Consider the following 14790-nt stretch of genomic DNA (forward strand, 5'->3'; position numbering starts at 1 on the left):
ACCCTGTCTCTGGCTTCTCTGAGAACTTTTTCTTCTCTGCTCCTTTCGAATGGTCTATCCTTTATTCTTTCGTTGTATTCATTCACTCTTTGAACAATGTTTCGCATTGGTCTGGTTGCCTGCTCCTATACTTGGAATTTTGGGAATGCTCCCACAGTCTGTGCACAGCGCCTGATGAATGTTCAGCATTTCTCCTGCTTGTTTGTTTTGGTATTGAGCAGCATGCAAAAACATTCTCCTGCATGAAACGCTGCAGCAACGCACAGCTTCTGGTTTTATGCTGACTCGAGCCCTGTGGGCTGTAACCCTTCACTTACCGTTTGTTCCAATGTGCTGCCTGTGTCCCTGCCCAAACCTTCTGCCATTCTCCCTTGTGCAGTGCTTTTTGGGTTGTCCTGTGAGCCTTTTTTTGGTGCAGTTATTGGCTTTTTCTGGTTTCTCTTGCTTGATCCCCTTGCTGTGAATTTGAACCCTGGAGACAGTCTGGAGCCAAGGCCCCACCGAGTGCCGTCCAGAGTTGTTGTTCTTTCCTAACCCCACCTGCTTGAGGGTTTCTGGGGGGAGAAAGGCTGATAAATGGCTCAGAACTACGCTCAAGCTTTTAACAAATGCAGTTACCTGCTCAAGCAGAGCCTGGAGGAAGTGGTGCCAGGGCACTGTGAGCTGCAGGTTCAGAAATCTGGCGGTGCCCAGTTTGGGTACTGGGAGATGGATGTGCAGTCACTGGGCAGTGGAGCCTGCCAGGTGCAGCTGTGTGAGCCTGGGCTGGAGGGGAGGCTGCTGGTCTGGTCCTGGAGTCCCCAGTGGCTGGGCTGGGCTGGGCTGCAGACGGCAGCCCCAGGGCTGTGGCTGGAGGTGGTTGGGTGTGGGGTTCAGCACAGGGCTTCAGTGGCAAAGTGCTGGAAAAATGTTCCTGCATTTGTGTTTGGGCTGGAGAGGCCGGGCCACTAAAACGGTTTGTTTGCAGAATATTCCTCGGGGTTTTTTGCAGTGTGATCTGATGCTCAGCAGATGAGCACATTTGTGAGAGACTAAAGATACACCCGAGATTTGCAAGATCCCCTCTTCCAGGGGCCGTGTACCACCAGCTGTCTGACTTGTACTTGCATCATTACATGGGTGTCTCGCTAGCTGAATGCCTGCTATTTGTGTGTTGATGAAGGAAGTAAGATGAGCTGTTCATAAATTTGCATGATACAGATGTATTATAATAAAGTATGGAAAGAAAAAGAGGGTTCTTCCATAGGATTGGTACCACAAATATTTTCTTTTAATTGAAGCCATGTTTGAATGCTGCAGTAAAACTGGCTGCCAGTCAAGTGCCAATCACCACAGATGCGTATGGCACTTCTTGCTATTAATTGGATGCACATTATGCCGCTGTTCTCTGTACACAGAACCAATATGCAGATCTGCTGGTGTTCATTTTCTTGCTGAGGTATGTGCAAGAAAAGCATCCTGCTAACTCGGCCTTGGCTGGAAAAGCAGAATAGGTGTCTCCATAATGGATTGTGTTGTTTCGTGATAAGATGACACCGACGCAATCATTGGAACCCTGCACAGCGTTCCCAGTTATGGCAGGAAAACCCTGAGCTCTGCTCTGTGCTGGGTCAGCTGGAAGCAGGAGAACGTTAAGTGCCTGCAAACCCTGGCACTCGGCAGCACGGTCACGCTGAGTCCCTGTGCAGGGGCTGAGCGTGGCAGCAGGGGCTGCCGGAGGGGAGGGCAGGCTGTCCAAGCGGAGAGCTGGCGTCCCTCATCCCTGATCCGAGTCCCTTCCTTAGCCCGTCTGTACCTGCATGAGCGCTGCTTTCCTCTGAGCATGTCCCACTTATGGCTGTTTCCTTTCCAAAGCCCCTCGAGCACTGGCTCAGCCTTGTCTGTCCCTCTGCCCTTGCTCACTTTGCTGTTCACGAGGCAATGGAAGCTGTACTTTGCCACCAAAAGCTTTTTGTAAAGCCATCCAGCTCCTTAGTAAATACTTGTTTAAGAAAAAAACAATTACAAAGACAGTCATTTGCAACGTGATTTTGGTTTCTCCCCTAGGCCTCAGCCGTACCGGGCCCTGAAGGAATCTGATAGCGCTGATGGGGAAGAGGGGCTCAGCCCAGAGAAGTCCAAAGAGCCTTTGCCTCCAAGCCCTCTGCTCCCAAGCAAGGACACGGAAATCAACCTCCTTGAAGACATCTTCCCTAACTTGGAAGTAGAAACACAGCCTCAGCCACTCAGCCAAGCCAAGAGCCTAGAAGACCTGCGGACCCCCAAAGACGAGGGCGACCAGCGATGCACATTTGATTACCAGGTGTGGATGGGCTCTCATGGGCGCTGGGGGGTTTGCACAGCCTGGGCTGGCTGGCTGCATTTTTCTCTGAGGAATGTTTTCATGTTATTGGGTACATTAATCCATTTTCCAGCCATTTCTTCATGCATTTTGAAGTTCATTTCTGAATTATAACATTCCTGGAATGGGACTCAGTCATAAGACAGTGACTTTTTCCACTAAAACTACAGCCTTTACTTCTAAAGAAGGAAATATTTACCCTGTTCCTCAGAATCTGTTTTGTCCCTTGGCTGTCACACAGAGTTATCTTCGCAGCTGATGCTCAGCAGTGATGATGAACACCTGGGAATTTTCAGGTCCCTTCCAAACTGCATGTTTTTAAAATTACCTTCTTTTAATCTGGCCATGTTGGTCTAGGTGTCATTTGAACAAGCTGGATTGCAGAAAAGAGATTCTTTGTGAAGAACTTCACTGAATAGCTTAGAAAGTGCCAAACTAAAGCAGACTCTGAAATCTTCATGTGACATGAAAAAAATGGCATTTTTACCTTATAATAATATTTAATTTAGTGTTCTATCCAGATATTTCATTTGACAGCTTTTTCCACACAGCAATTAAGGCTCCTCAGTTTCTGTACCTTAGCTATAGGTCCCTGCTCCTTCCTTGGCTATCAACAGATGCCACAAAATGTCACAGTTGAACAACTCATTAGAGGCAGAGCTGAATGAAAATTGTAGAGTCCTCCTCTGCTTTCCTGTCCGTTCCAGGCCGTGTGCTCTTGTCCCTCCCAGTGTCCACAGTCTAGGACAGATCCTCTCGCACTTGCAGCTCAGCAGCGTGGCTTCACTTTGTGCTCTATGTTATGAGGAGATCAGTAAAAGTTAACTTTCTGTTTTTATGTTTTCTTGCAGAGAATGGACCTTGGTGTGTCTGAGAGGAACAGGATTGTGCCAGCCATGAAGCTGTCTCACCCGTACAACAAGCTGTGGAGCATGGGTCATGACGACATGGCTATTCCTACCAAGTATTCCCAAAGCTCACCGGAAAGGCCCTTGATGGCGCTTGCTAACGTGGTGCCAATCACAAGGAGACCCCAGAGCAGAGACAGCATTCGGGCTCCCGCAGAAAAGGATGACTCGAGTCCTGCCGTCCAAGGGAACATCACCATTCCTAGGCCACAGGGAAGAAAGACTCCTGAACTTGGGATAGTGCCACCACCACCAGCACCCAGGGCTGCCAAGCATCAGACTGCAGCTGGGCCAACAGAAACTCTCACCTCCCATGCTCCAGGACGCAGCCCTTTGGTTTCAGATCTCATCCCGGAGCCCTTTGGTAGTGTGTCCTTAGACCCTGACATCCAGCAGTCTGTAAATTATTCCTCTCATCCGTCTCAGCTTTTGTCCAGTGCTACCAGCACTGCTGAGATGCTCCAGCCTGTCAAGGTGAAGACAGATAACACAGGTAACGAAAGCGAGTACCTTCTCAACCTCCTGGATCCCTTAAAAACAGCCAGCTGGCAAAGCAGTGGCCCACAGCAAGGTCCCCGCAGCCTGCAAAGCTCAGCCGCTCCACCTTCAGCAGCTGGCTTTGTCTCGGTGCCAAGTGACTTTGTGTCTCCTCCAGCTGCACCCTTTGTCCAGCCACTCGGTTACCCTTCCCCAGCACCACCACCTTTGTTACAGCCATCTCCTAATCCCTTTACGCAGACACTGCCAGGAGCCCTCTCTGTGTCTCTAGTTCGACCCCCTAGGGGCTCTTTCACCCCCTCTTTAGGTCATGCCTACAGCTCTAGCTTCATAACACCCAGCTCTAGCTTCTACCCCCCACACAGACCTCAGCCCAACATTTCAACACTATCCATGCCCAACCTGTTCAGCCAGGCTCCAGCTGTGCCCCCAGCCAGCTCCTTACTGCTGCAGCGCCACAGTCCCTCCCCAACCAGCTCTCTGCAGCCAGCGTGCTTCAGTGGTCTGTCCAAAACCAGAACATCTCGAGTGGGCCAGGCCAGCTCCAAGGTAGATCCCCAGCAAGCTCTCCTGTCTAATGAGCCCCCTTTGATCCCTTCCAGGCCAGCTAAGGGCTTAGAGTCAGTGTTACTGTCCTCAAAATCTGAGGAGACAAAAGATCCCTTTGAAGATTTGTTAAAAAAGACAAAGCAAGACGTGTCATCCACACCAGGTAAGGTTGAACAGCTCAGAAAGCGATGGGAAACCTTTGAGTGAAACCTTTGGGCCTTGTCATGTCCCTTTGGAATGGACAGAGGGGTTTTGGGGGTCTTTTTGAGCCAGCGTAAAACCAAGCATTTCTTTTCTGGAAGGCTGAGCCAGGACGGCTGCAGGACTAGCACCATGCTGCCATTCACACACGAGTGCTTTTTGCCCAGAGTCCCCTCACTGTCCTGGTCCCCACAACTGCTTCCTCACGCTCCACCGCTGAAAACCCCGTGACTCTTGCACTGCCCGAAGCACGAGGGTGCCTGGGGTTGGGTTGGTTTTCCACACACAGCTTTTCAGGCAATCCTGCCGATGCAGAAGTTCCTCCTGCCCTGTAGTTGCAGTCCTTGGTGTGGCCGGGAGCATGAACGTTGCACGTCGTACTGGTGGTTTTCCCTGCCTGCGTGACGGGTGTTCAGTTTTCTCTGCATTACACGTACAGCTTTCACAGGTGAAGTGCAGCACACCCAGACACGGGGGCTGCACTGAATTTATCCGTTAGGCTCTGCATTTATCCTGTCTTGCAATCCATTGAGGTTACACTGCTGGACCAGCGCCTGATGCAGATTGCTGCTTTCCCGCCCCCGGCGCGCTGACAGGGACCTCCCTGGTGCAGAATTGTCACAAATCCTTGCTGCAGCACAACCGCAGCACAGAGCAGGCGGTCAGGGTTTGGTCCTGCATCTCTGTTAGGAAACTGGAAACACCAGCAATTGATTTTCCTTTTTTTCTTTTTTGGGTTTTAGGTTTTTTTTGTTTGGGTTTTGTTAAACACATCAGAAAATAGAGGCCATAAAGAGTATCCTAGTTCTTCTCTGTACGTATGTTAATATTATATATAGATATTCTAGACGGCAGTGTATGGCTGGGATGTAACAGTGTCTTACTTGATTAGTGACAAAAAAGGAGCGACACGATGTGGACTGCGAGGTCAGGAGGTACAAAAAGGCAGTGGCGAGGTTGAAGGGTCCGTTCACGCTGCGTTTCTGAGGCGCTTGGCTGTGGCAATGGTCTTCTCCAGAAATTTCATCTTAATCTCAGCATCCCTATCAAACCTGCTGTCTGTGCAGTGATCACCTTTGTTTTACTTAAGTGGTGCTTTATTGGTTTTGTTTTGTATTTGGGCACAATCCGATGTCAAACGTTACTCGAGGAGAGGTAATCACATCACCATTAAGCCTTTGATAGAGGAAATCATTTTGGACACGTGGAGGAATTCTTGTAAAGCTTTATCTGATTTCCAATGTATCTATTTTATTCATATATAATCTTGGAAGTTTTCTTACTCTGATGTATGGCAATGGCTGTCTGTGCGTTCGTCTGTGCAATACAAAAGAAAAATACTCGATATCCGAAATGCCAACAGTCTGGGGAAAGACCACAGTATTACATTAATGTTCTATTTCTGTAAAGTACTCTTACTCCGACAAGCCATTCAGTTGGAGTTGTATTTTCATTTTGTGTTGGAAGACAGATGGTTTTAATATTGCATAGTAAAATATTTAAAGCCTAAGATAATAGCTCCATTTTATTTCATACAGTTCCGAATTTGACCGCTGTCTATAAATACAGTCTGGAATTTCAGATCTCCTCTGCTGTGAGCCAGAGGATCAAACGTGCTCAGTTGTGGATGTGACCAGGCACTGCCTATGACGCCACTCGAATGTCACGTACTCTTTTTAACACACGTTTCGTGTCGCACACTGATTACACACTGAGTAGGCCAATATTACACGTGGGCTCAGCTGAAGAGAGAAACACTCAGGTAATTCTGCATCACTGCAAATCATTTTACATCTCTCATTATTTTACTCTGCCCCTATCACGGAATATTTTATGCAGTTGATTTTTTAGACAAACAAACACTGTTGGGTTATTTTTTAAAGTCAGTTTTGAGGCACTGAAAAGTATCAGCATGTACCACAAATGGCATTAATCACCTGCACTTTATTTTGGAGGGGGAAGGAGGAGGTTGACCACCTGAGACGGGGTGTGCGGCAGCGCCCCTGTACCCCGTGCGTGGTCTCTGCACACAGGCGCCTGCTCTGCCTGCCTCTGACAGGAATCGAATGCTCCGCAGGGCAGGGCTTGCTTTTTTGGGCTTATTTGAACTCAGGAATTTCTACTATGGCTCATGCCCAGCTGTAAGCAAAGTGTGTGTGGCTGGGAGAGCCAGCGCAGCTGTAAAACGTTGCTTTTTTTGGATGGAGAGGTATTTTTGGTGGTTTTGCTAATCTAGTGTAAGAAGCATTCCTGTTACTGCTTGTCTGGTATTATTCATCAGTTACTTTACATTCAGCCTTGTTCGTGTTCCTGTACTCACTGTACTTGTCTGGTACTGCTTTGCTTATTTACAGATGCTTTCTTCCCTTAGAAATAACTTTTAACTTAAAAAACCAAAACCAAACCCCAAACCCCTCCAGTTTCTGATGCATCTGATGCTGTGCAGATGGTGGAACCATTTTTATATCTTGTTCTCTCACTGGGTTAGAAACATTTTGGATGCTGGATGGGGAAGCTCAGACACAGCTTCTGTTCCTGAAGATCTTCCTGCAGCCCACTGAGGTGGTGATGGCCGAGACGTTCATCTGCTCCGGCTTCCAGCTTTTTGGGTCTCGCTCATTACAAAAGGGACGGACGGTGAAATGCGGCAGCACGCGCGTCAGGACTGGTGAACAGAGAACACGGGAGGCTGTGACGGCCCCGTTCTCTGGCTCTACCACAGATCTTTTTGCTGGTTGCTACGTGGCTCTGCTTCGGTCAGGTCTGTGCTGAGATCTCCGTTGTGTGACAAATAAAAATAATCTGAAATTAATGACATTTTAACTGTAAAAGAGGCATTGTGCAAACTGTGTGTTACAGCCTAAAAGCAGCCATCTAGACACCAAGTTATGCTGCAGGAAAAATAAGCCATCCCCAGTCAAGGTAACTAGGTCTATTTTAACCAAATTTTATTGTAAAGTTCAGTTGAAGGACATTCTAATTATTTACAAGTTATAAAATTTACAGTTACAAAAGAAATCAGGATCATGATCATTAACTACAGCAAATCCAGTTTTGTGAAAAAATATATTCAAAAATTAAATATCAAAAGAAAGTTAAGTTCATTCTTGCAAAAAAAAAAAAAATCATAAATTATTTTGCAGAAATGCTCAAGACACTGACAAGGTATTTACCCACTTTTGCTAGTACTGGCTTTGGGTGCTTGGAAGGAAAATGTCTGCTCTGCTCTGCTCATCTTGTGAAGCGGCTGAACAGGAGCCTCCCTGCTCCTACCCCTGCAGCGGGGGCTGCAGCCACTCAGCCCCAGAGCCTGCGCTGTGCTGGGTGGAGGGGTCTTTACTGGTGTGGGTTTTGCAGCTTCTTGTTGCCTTTCAGGGTATTTACCAAAGGCTTGGTCATTGTTCTCATAACACAGTCCTGGTTTTCTTCTCCAAATAACACGGGCTGGACTAATACTGGTTTGCTTAGACCCTGTTGCTGCCTTTGTTTTTGCACACAGATGATGGAGCGGAGGTAAAATGCAGAATTAGGCGCCTCTCCTGGCAGCACCCTGGAGCTTGATCAGAAATCCCAAGCCCACGCGGAGCTGGGGGTTATTACAGCTCCTCATGGGCTTAAAACCCCACACCCATCTCTGCACTGAAGTCAAGGTGACCCCGGGGGCCTGAGCCCCGGCTGCTGGAGCTGCCGTTCTCTGCCGTGGGGGCTGCGGGTCCTTTCTCTCCAGGAGAGACCCCCGCCTTGGCCAGAGCCAGCCCCACAGGTGAATGTTTGTCTCTCCAGGACACAGCAACAGCGCAGCACAGGGGGAGCTGCCCCTGCACCCCTGCTCTCCCAAAAACTGCTGCTTTTGTTCATGCTCCTGTTGCATAAACGCTGCTGCACAAACCTGCACTCCCTGTGCCTGAGCGAGCAGCTGCACCGGCTCCTCTGCAGGGAGGGGATGGGGCAGGGCCACTGCTCTGCTCTGAACTTGCCTGAGCCCTTCCTAAATAGCAGCTGGGAAGCATGCAGAGCAAATCATATCAAAAGTAACAGCAGTGTTACTACTAATAAATAAAAGCAGGAGCAAGCTCACCGAGCTGACATGAGGTCAGATCTGACTTTAGCAGCACTGTCCAACTCCCAAACCACAGCCAGGTGTGGTCACCGCTTGCTCCTTCAACTTTTCCCCAGTAGCAGAGGAAAAATACACACAAAATATTAATTCTCTGGTTTTCCAGGGGTCTGGGTTGGTTTGGTTTTGTTTTTTTCTGTTTTCCATAATTTTCATCTTCCAGCAGCAGTTGTACGTATGCAGAAGACCTGTTCTTAACTGGACAGGCCTGATCAGTAGTTTTGTGCTCTTCCCTTTGCTTTGAATGACAGAAAAATTTACAGCTACAGTTAAAAAAAATAATAATCCAAGAGCAAAACAGAGTAGCATTTTCTCCTGGTGCTGATTAGCTCTGGTGGGCAGACTCACACCCTGCTTATTGATAGTATTTTGGAGACTAAAAAGCAGATGCTGTTTTCTAAAATATTTCTCATTCATTGACAGTAATTATCCTGACATGCTAATGATTGTAGACCTCATTGGGTCTGCTCTGCTGCATTTCTTTCCATAGGCGCTGCCACATTATGATAAAAGAAGAGCGAGCACAGTGATCACCTAAAACAGCAACAAAGTAGAAGTAAAACCACAGAATAAATATCCTTTTTTTTTTTTTAGGGCAATGTGGAAAATGAATGCTGTGTCTCACACCACCACAAACCCTGGTTTCGTATTAAAGGTCACTATTTTTAACTCAATTCCACTCTTCTGCACTGACAAGCCCAAACCTGTCTGTCCCCAGTGGTGTGGGCCTTGGACTCTCTCTCCCCCCACACACAGATCACTTGTTGCTCCACCATTACTCACTGAGTAAGGCCCATTCTGTAGCCAGGCTGCTCTGAGCCAGCCCCTGCAGCTATGAACGGATGAGGAAAGCATCCAGGCTGTGTATCCCCCCTTGCTGCAAAGCCTGCTCAAAGCATGGAGCAGTTTTTTCTACAGATAAACATCCTCCTTTCAAGAAAGTTAACACTTTAACTGGCAACGCAGGCTTAGGAAGGCACTTAAAATACTCCTGTGGTGTAGTCTAGGGCCAAGCTGGAGCAGCAGTGGTACACAGCACAGTAGTACCCATGGACTGGTGGTGGTGCCTGGCCCAGTTACAGGACAGCAGCAGCTCTAGGAAATGCCTTCCCCAGGCAGGTACCTGGCTTAGTTTTGCAGAGACAGCACAGGCACATGGTTGGGTTGTTTTGTTGGTGTTTTTTTTTTTTTGGAACCACTAGATTATTCACATTATTTCTTAATGCAGAGGTTTAATACCCATTTAATACCCATGACCTGCCTCATTTGCATGGTGGTGGTGATGTTAACTCGTAACTTTACACCAGTCTTCTGGGCTGAGCTGCAATGACCAAGCTTGTTGAAGCAGTTGCATCCTCCTGCCAAGCCACAGCAGGCACTTTCCTGTAGCCTATAAAGTAGCTTAAAGCAGCACAGACCTGGCCTACAAAAACACATCTCAGGACCTAAGACAGAGCTGCTGCAGCAGTTCCACGCCTGTTATGGGATGACAGCACCTGGTGTGCGAGCCCAGTTCTTAAATCAGCCGCTCGGTTGGTGGCATCTTGATGACGTTCCACATTTCCACTCGAGCCCCGTCTTTCTCTTGACGGCTTGGGCTGTATGTTCCCTGAGTCGCTCTCCTCCTCTTCATGACAATCACCGTGGCTGCAACAACTACAAGGAGAAGGGCAGCCCCGGCAGCCCCGACTGTTCCCACAACGGAGGAGTTGCTAAGATGCGCCCAGACTGGCTGCTGCGGTAGAACAGGGTGTTAGCGCCTCCACAGTCACATCCCTCATCCCAATCCCCAGGGCTAGACAGGAGCTTCCCCTGTCACTGTTTAGGAACCACAGTCCCCTCCATGTCACACACGTGTCCAGGGGATACAGAAGCAGCCTGGTGACCCTGTCCCCCACCACGCACGCCCCAAGGTCAGCACTTGGCACGGTACTGCCAATAGCTCCAGTACCACCCCACGCCCACCCCCAGCTCTGACTGCACCTCTCCTGTGCGGTACCCATGGGAATGTCTAACGGCGATCATCAACACCGACCTGGACGATGCTTTCCGTAATTCCTGATCTTTCCTGTAACCCTGTGGCTGTCACAGGGCAGGCATTCACAGCTGCTGTTGCTGTTGAAGGCTGTGTGAAAAACCTCATACACCTGAGCTGAAAAGGCTTTGTGTGTGTTTCAGTCATTGGCAAAAACAGAACAGTATATACAAACCAATCATAAATATCCTCTATACAATGTCCTTAAACAAATATATACAGATCTTGCTCTGTAAATTAGTGCCTAATTTAACCCTGCCTTTTAAAGCAGATTTAACTATGCCATTGTTGCCTGAATGGCAGAATGGGGCCAGAGCAGCCTCTGGGGCAGTCCGGGGGGCTGGGGTGTGAAGGGGCTCACTGGGAGCCAGGGGTTGTGCAATGGCCTCACTGAGCTGCGAGCAAGGCCCGGCTCTTGCCTGCGCAGTCTGTCCATGTCCATGTCACTGCCACGCGTGGGGAAACCGGGAGAGGGCAGATCGGCTGCTGCAAGTGCTGGGAACAGCTCAAGGTCAGAGCAGACCTTGCAGGTGGATCTCCTTGCCATGGCAGGGCCTATATTAACCGCTCCTCAGGTGGCACCTTTAGGACACTGTCCATCTCCAACCGAGCTCCTGCCACTTCTTGCTGGCTCGGGCTGTAGGTTCCCTCTGACTGGCGCCGCTTCCTTGCAGTGAGAATCATGAATATGAGCCCAATACTGAGGAGCAGCAAAGAGCCACAGGCTACGGGGACAGCTACTTCAATTAGTGGGGAGGGGAAGAGAGCACCTGCAGTGCCTTTCTGTAAAAGAAATTAATGGAGAAACAATGAAACTCCAGTGGTTACAATAACTTAAGTCGAAGAACCCAGAATGGTCAGATTAGAGGGGAAAAAAATTATAAAAAGCAGAAGATCTGAATTTTTCTTTCCAATTCCAAACCAGTGACACTCACCAATAACACTCTTTAAGTGGCTGCTTTGGCAAAGCTGATCTCAGAGCAGAGTTATCAGCAGAGCTTTACCACTGGAACAGTTAATACCATTACAATAATTCATGCAGGGCACATGGACAGAGTTACCCCCAGGAAGAAAAGACAGGATTTCCTGAGTTGGACAGTAACCAGCACAGAGACAGCAAAACAAAATACAGACAATTTCTGGGACTAATCTTGGAGCTACAGAACTGGTACAAAGCAAACCATCCCTCACCCAGCACCTGCTACTGAAGGCAGCGCAGAGCTGTGGTACCGTCACAACAGGGCAGTGAAGGCTCTGCACAACACTGCAGCTGTTGTTGGATGAGGTGAAGCCATCCAGCCCGCAGCGCATGCTCCAGCTTCTCTGCTTCTGGTGTCCACAGCAGGACAGCCCCCTGAGATTTAAATACCAGTACAGCCAGCATCCAGAGTGGAAATCTTTTAAGGGCTTTCCTTACCAGTACCAGACTAAAATATGTAGGTGTCACTGGGGGAAAAAAAAAATCTAACCAATATTGAAAAAAGCAAAGCCAACAAAAAAGCCCCAAACTCCAAAGTTAATGCAGAGCAACATGAATTTTCAGTTACCTCAGAAAATTTCCCCAGGCAGGGCAATGATACTAAAGAAACATTCAGTGATGCCTCTGATGGCAAGGTAGAGAACTTGGTTATTAAACCATCCATCGCTACAAGATTGTACTCAGACTTGGGATCCAGCCCTTCCTGGAAGAGCTCAGGAGGGAGGGAGGTGTAGCAAGTTTCCGGCTTAACAAGTAACAAATCTCAGAGCTAGAGGAAAGTCTAGGATAACAAACCTGAGAACTGCCATACCTTGTAGTAACTATGAAACCCTAGAGCAAAAGATTTTAAATAATTTTAACAGTGAATGGAGAGTATTGAATTTGTAGCTCAACACTTTTAAATTACAAGGGCACATACTTTAATGTCCACACTGTGTACACATGTTGTGGAAGAGACTTGAAGACAACTTGCAGCAGGAAGGAGAGGATGTTAAAAAGGTCAGTATCCATCTGTGGATGGGAGATGGAGATGATAAAAGGCTCAAGTACTGAGGAGGGAAATGTAGCTGAATGAATGAATATTCTTTAGATTCTGGTGGAATTAAGAATAGGATGGAATACAACAAAGAATTTAAAAAATTGTAGGTTTTTGTCATTGAAGAAAGCTTTAAGATTACAAAAACCTAGAAATAAGAAATATTTCTTATTGCTAAAAATAAGCATCGCAATAAGCATCTGCCACCTTACAGATAAAACCAAAAGAATTCAAGCTTGATTGTTTACAGCTTTTGGATGCCGCACAGCCCACGCCAGACAAAGCAATGCAGCACAGAAGGAACATTCCCCGAGTACTTGGCAGCCCTCCTGCCATTCTCAGATGACTGAAGTTCACGTTGAGCTCAAGCGAGCACTAGGGGTTAGTTCTGGCTTTGCAGAGCATGCAGGTCAGTCCCACGGTACCGCGCTACAGGAGGTGTTAGCAGCTGCAGCCCACCCCGCTGCGTGCTCTGCACTTGCTGCTGTTGGTGGGAGGGAGAACGAACAAGAGCGCAGCCAACAGCGCTCAGCCTCCACAGCCCCGGGTACCACAAGCGCAGCCCCCAGCCCTGCCCAGCCTCCTGCCCCACACCACAGCCCTGGCCTTTCAGAGGGAAAAGACAGACAGTGCCGCAAACAGTACTGAGGACGATGACAATGAATATACTGGGATCTATGAGAAGTGTCCTGGGACAGAGACAAAGATGCCTGGAGGAGCCTACGCATGCAGATGGAAGTGTGAGGAGTGACCTGGGCACATGCATTACACAGCCCTCAGGAACAGCAACAGCAGCAAAGCCCACCCTGGCGCACAGCCCTCGCCATGCAGGACAGGTTAGTACATTCCCAGGTTACCACACATGCTGCCTGCCCATGCTTTACAGAGGAAAAGTGAGTTCAAGATTTACCAACATGCACACAGGAAGGAGTTCAGCCTAAAACAGCAACGCTTTGCTTACGCGGAAAAGGAAAAGCATCACCAAGGCTGCCCAGCCCCAGTGGGTCAGAAGACGACTCAGGAGATAAAGGATGCTACGTTTTCACTTGTGCTTGAATCACTTTTAGTTTGACTTCATCTGGCTTCCCTTCTCCAAACACATCCAGTTCCACCCAGATGATCTCTGGAGAGGGGAGGTTCTTTGCAACTCATCCGAGATAAAATGCCAGCTGAAATTCCATTCCCAAGGAAACTGGGGGGGGAGATGTCATATCTATTTTCTACAGGTCCCGCTGCAGGAGTAATAAAATCTAAGGGAAGTTGCAGAAACAGCCCTGAAAAGCACAGGGCAGCCCATGCAGATACTGAAAAGTATTTGCTGCACTTGCTTATGTGCTGGAGACACACATGCAACAGCACTGCAAATTAAAAATCATTTCACACCTCAGGTTTCTTTGGTACCAGCTGATTTCCAAAGCGTGCTCACCTGTGTGCTTCAGCCAGGACACACAGGGACTGCACAACATGCAGGCAGCCTCACCGATAGCCCATACCCAAGGACTCTGCTAAGCCCACGGCTGCTGCTCCTCACAGGCACAGGGGGAAGAACAAACAGGAACTTCCCGGAGCAAAGGGAAGTGCTTACGTTAACGTCACAGCGCTCTCCCATGTAGCTGGCACTGCACAAACACTCGTATTTGTTCTCGGAGTCTTGACATGTACCTCCGTTCTGGCAAGGGTTGGGATCACACTCATTTATATTAATTTGACAACTGGAAAGGAAAAGTATATTAGAATTAAATGAAATTTCTCACATAGGTTCTTGTGCCATAGGACACAACATCATACAGCCTACAAAACCTCAGCTGTGTGAGAAGTTCCTCTTGCATCTATTTCAGGTGCTTTCTCCAGGGCCTAACAATGTGAGAGTTTCACCCACTCATCCCAATCCTCCTCTTGTCATTTCTTTATGAGGCCAGCATGGGTCTCCAGCACAGTTAACGAATTCTCAGGAGGCACCAGAACTACTCAGAAGCTGTTCATGCTGCAGATGTCGGTATTGTCAGCAAGATCATGTCAAGCCCACCTCTTCTAAAAAACATCAGCCAGTTTACAGCTTTGGAGCAGTTGTTTGAATGGCAAAAGGACACACAAGAGGATGAAGCATTTCAACCCGCTCAGCCACC

The 14790-nt window shown here is 48.2% G+C and overlaps 2 protein-coding genes across 2 annotated transcripts in view; one reads left to right on the forward strand and one right to left on the reverse strand.

Annotated features, from left to right (window-relative positions):
- The window catches only part of DENND1A (DENN/MADD domain containing 1A), a gene marked incomplete at its 5' end in the record, with an annotated part of 93160 nt that extends 87785 nt beyond the window's left edge, over nucleotides 1-5375 (forward strand). Inside the window, 5 exons of the mRNA XM_010189925.1 lie at nucleotides 1-52; nucleotides 2047-2302; nucleotides 3193-3742; nucleotides 4350-4459; nucleotides 5346-5375. The exon at nucleotides 1-52 is cut by the window's left edge and continues 98 nt beyond it. Coding sequence (XP_010188227.1) covers nucleotides 1-52; nucleotides 2047-2302; nucleotides 3193-3742; nucleotides 4350-4366 — 875 coding nt within the window. The remainder of the gene's footprint in view (nucleotides 53-2046; nucleotides 2303-3192; nucleotides 3743-4349; nucleotides 4460-5345) is intronic.
- A 4755-nt stretch (nucleotides 5376-10130) lies between these two features.
- Nucleotides 10131-14790, reverse strand: part of LOC104544919 (protein crumbs homolog 2-like) — a 34925-nt gene continuing 30265 nt past the window's right edge. The window contains exons 12-13 of the mRNA XM_010189924.1: nucleotides 14250-14376; nucleotides 10131-10349 (exon numbers count right to left, since the gene is read on the reverse strand). Of these exons, the coding sequence (XP_010188226.1) occupies nucleotides 10131-10349; nucleotides 14250-14376 (346 nt within the window). The remainder of the gene's footprint in view (nucleotides 10350-14249; nucleotides 14377-14790) is intronic.

Source organism: Mesitornis unicolor, unplaced genomic scaffold (assembly GCF_000695765.1).
Source record: "Mesitornis unicolor isolate BGI_N332 unplaced genomic scaffold, ASM69576v1 scaffold5588, whole genome shotgun sequence".
Lineage (NCBI taxonomy): Eukaryota > Metazoa > Chordata > Aves > Mesitornithiformes > Mesitornithidae > Mesitornis > Mesitornis unicolor.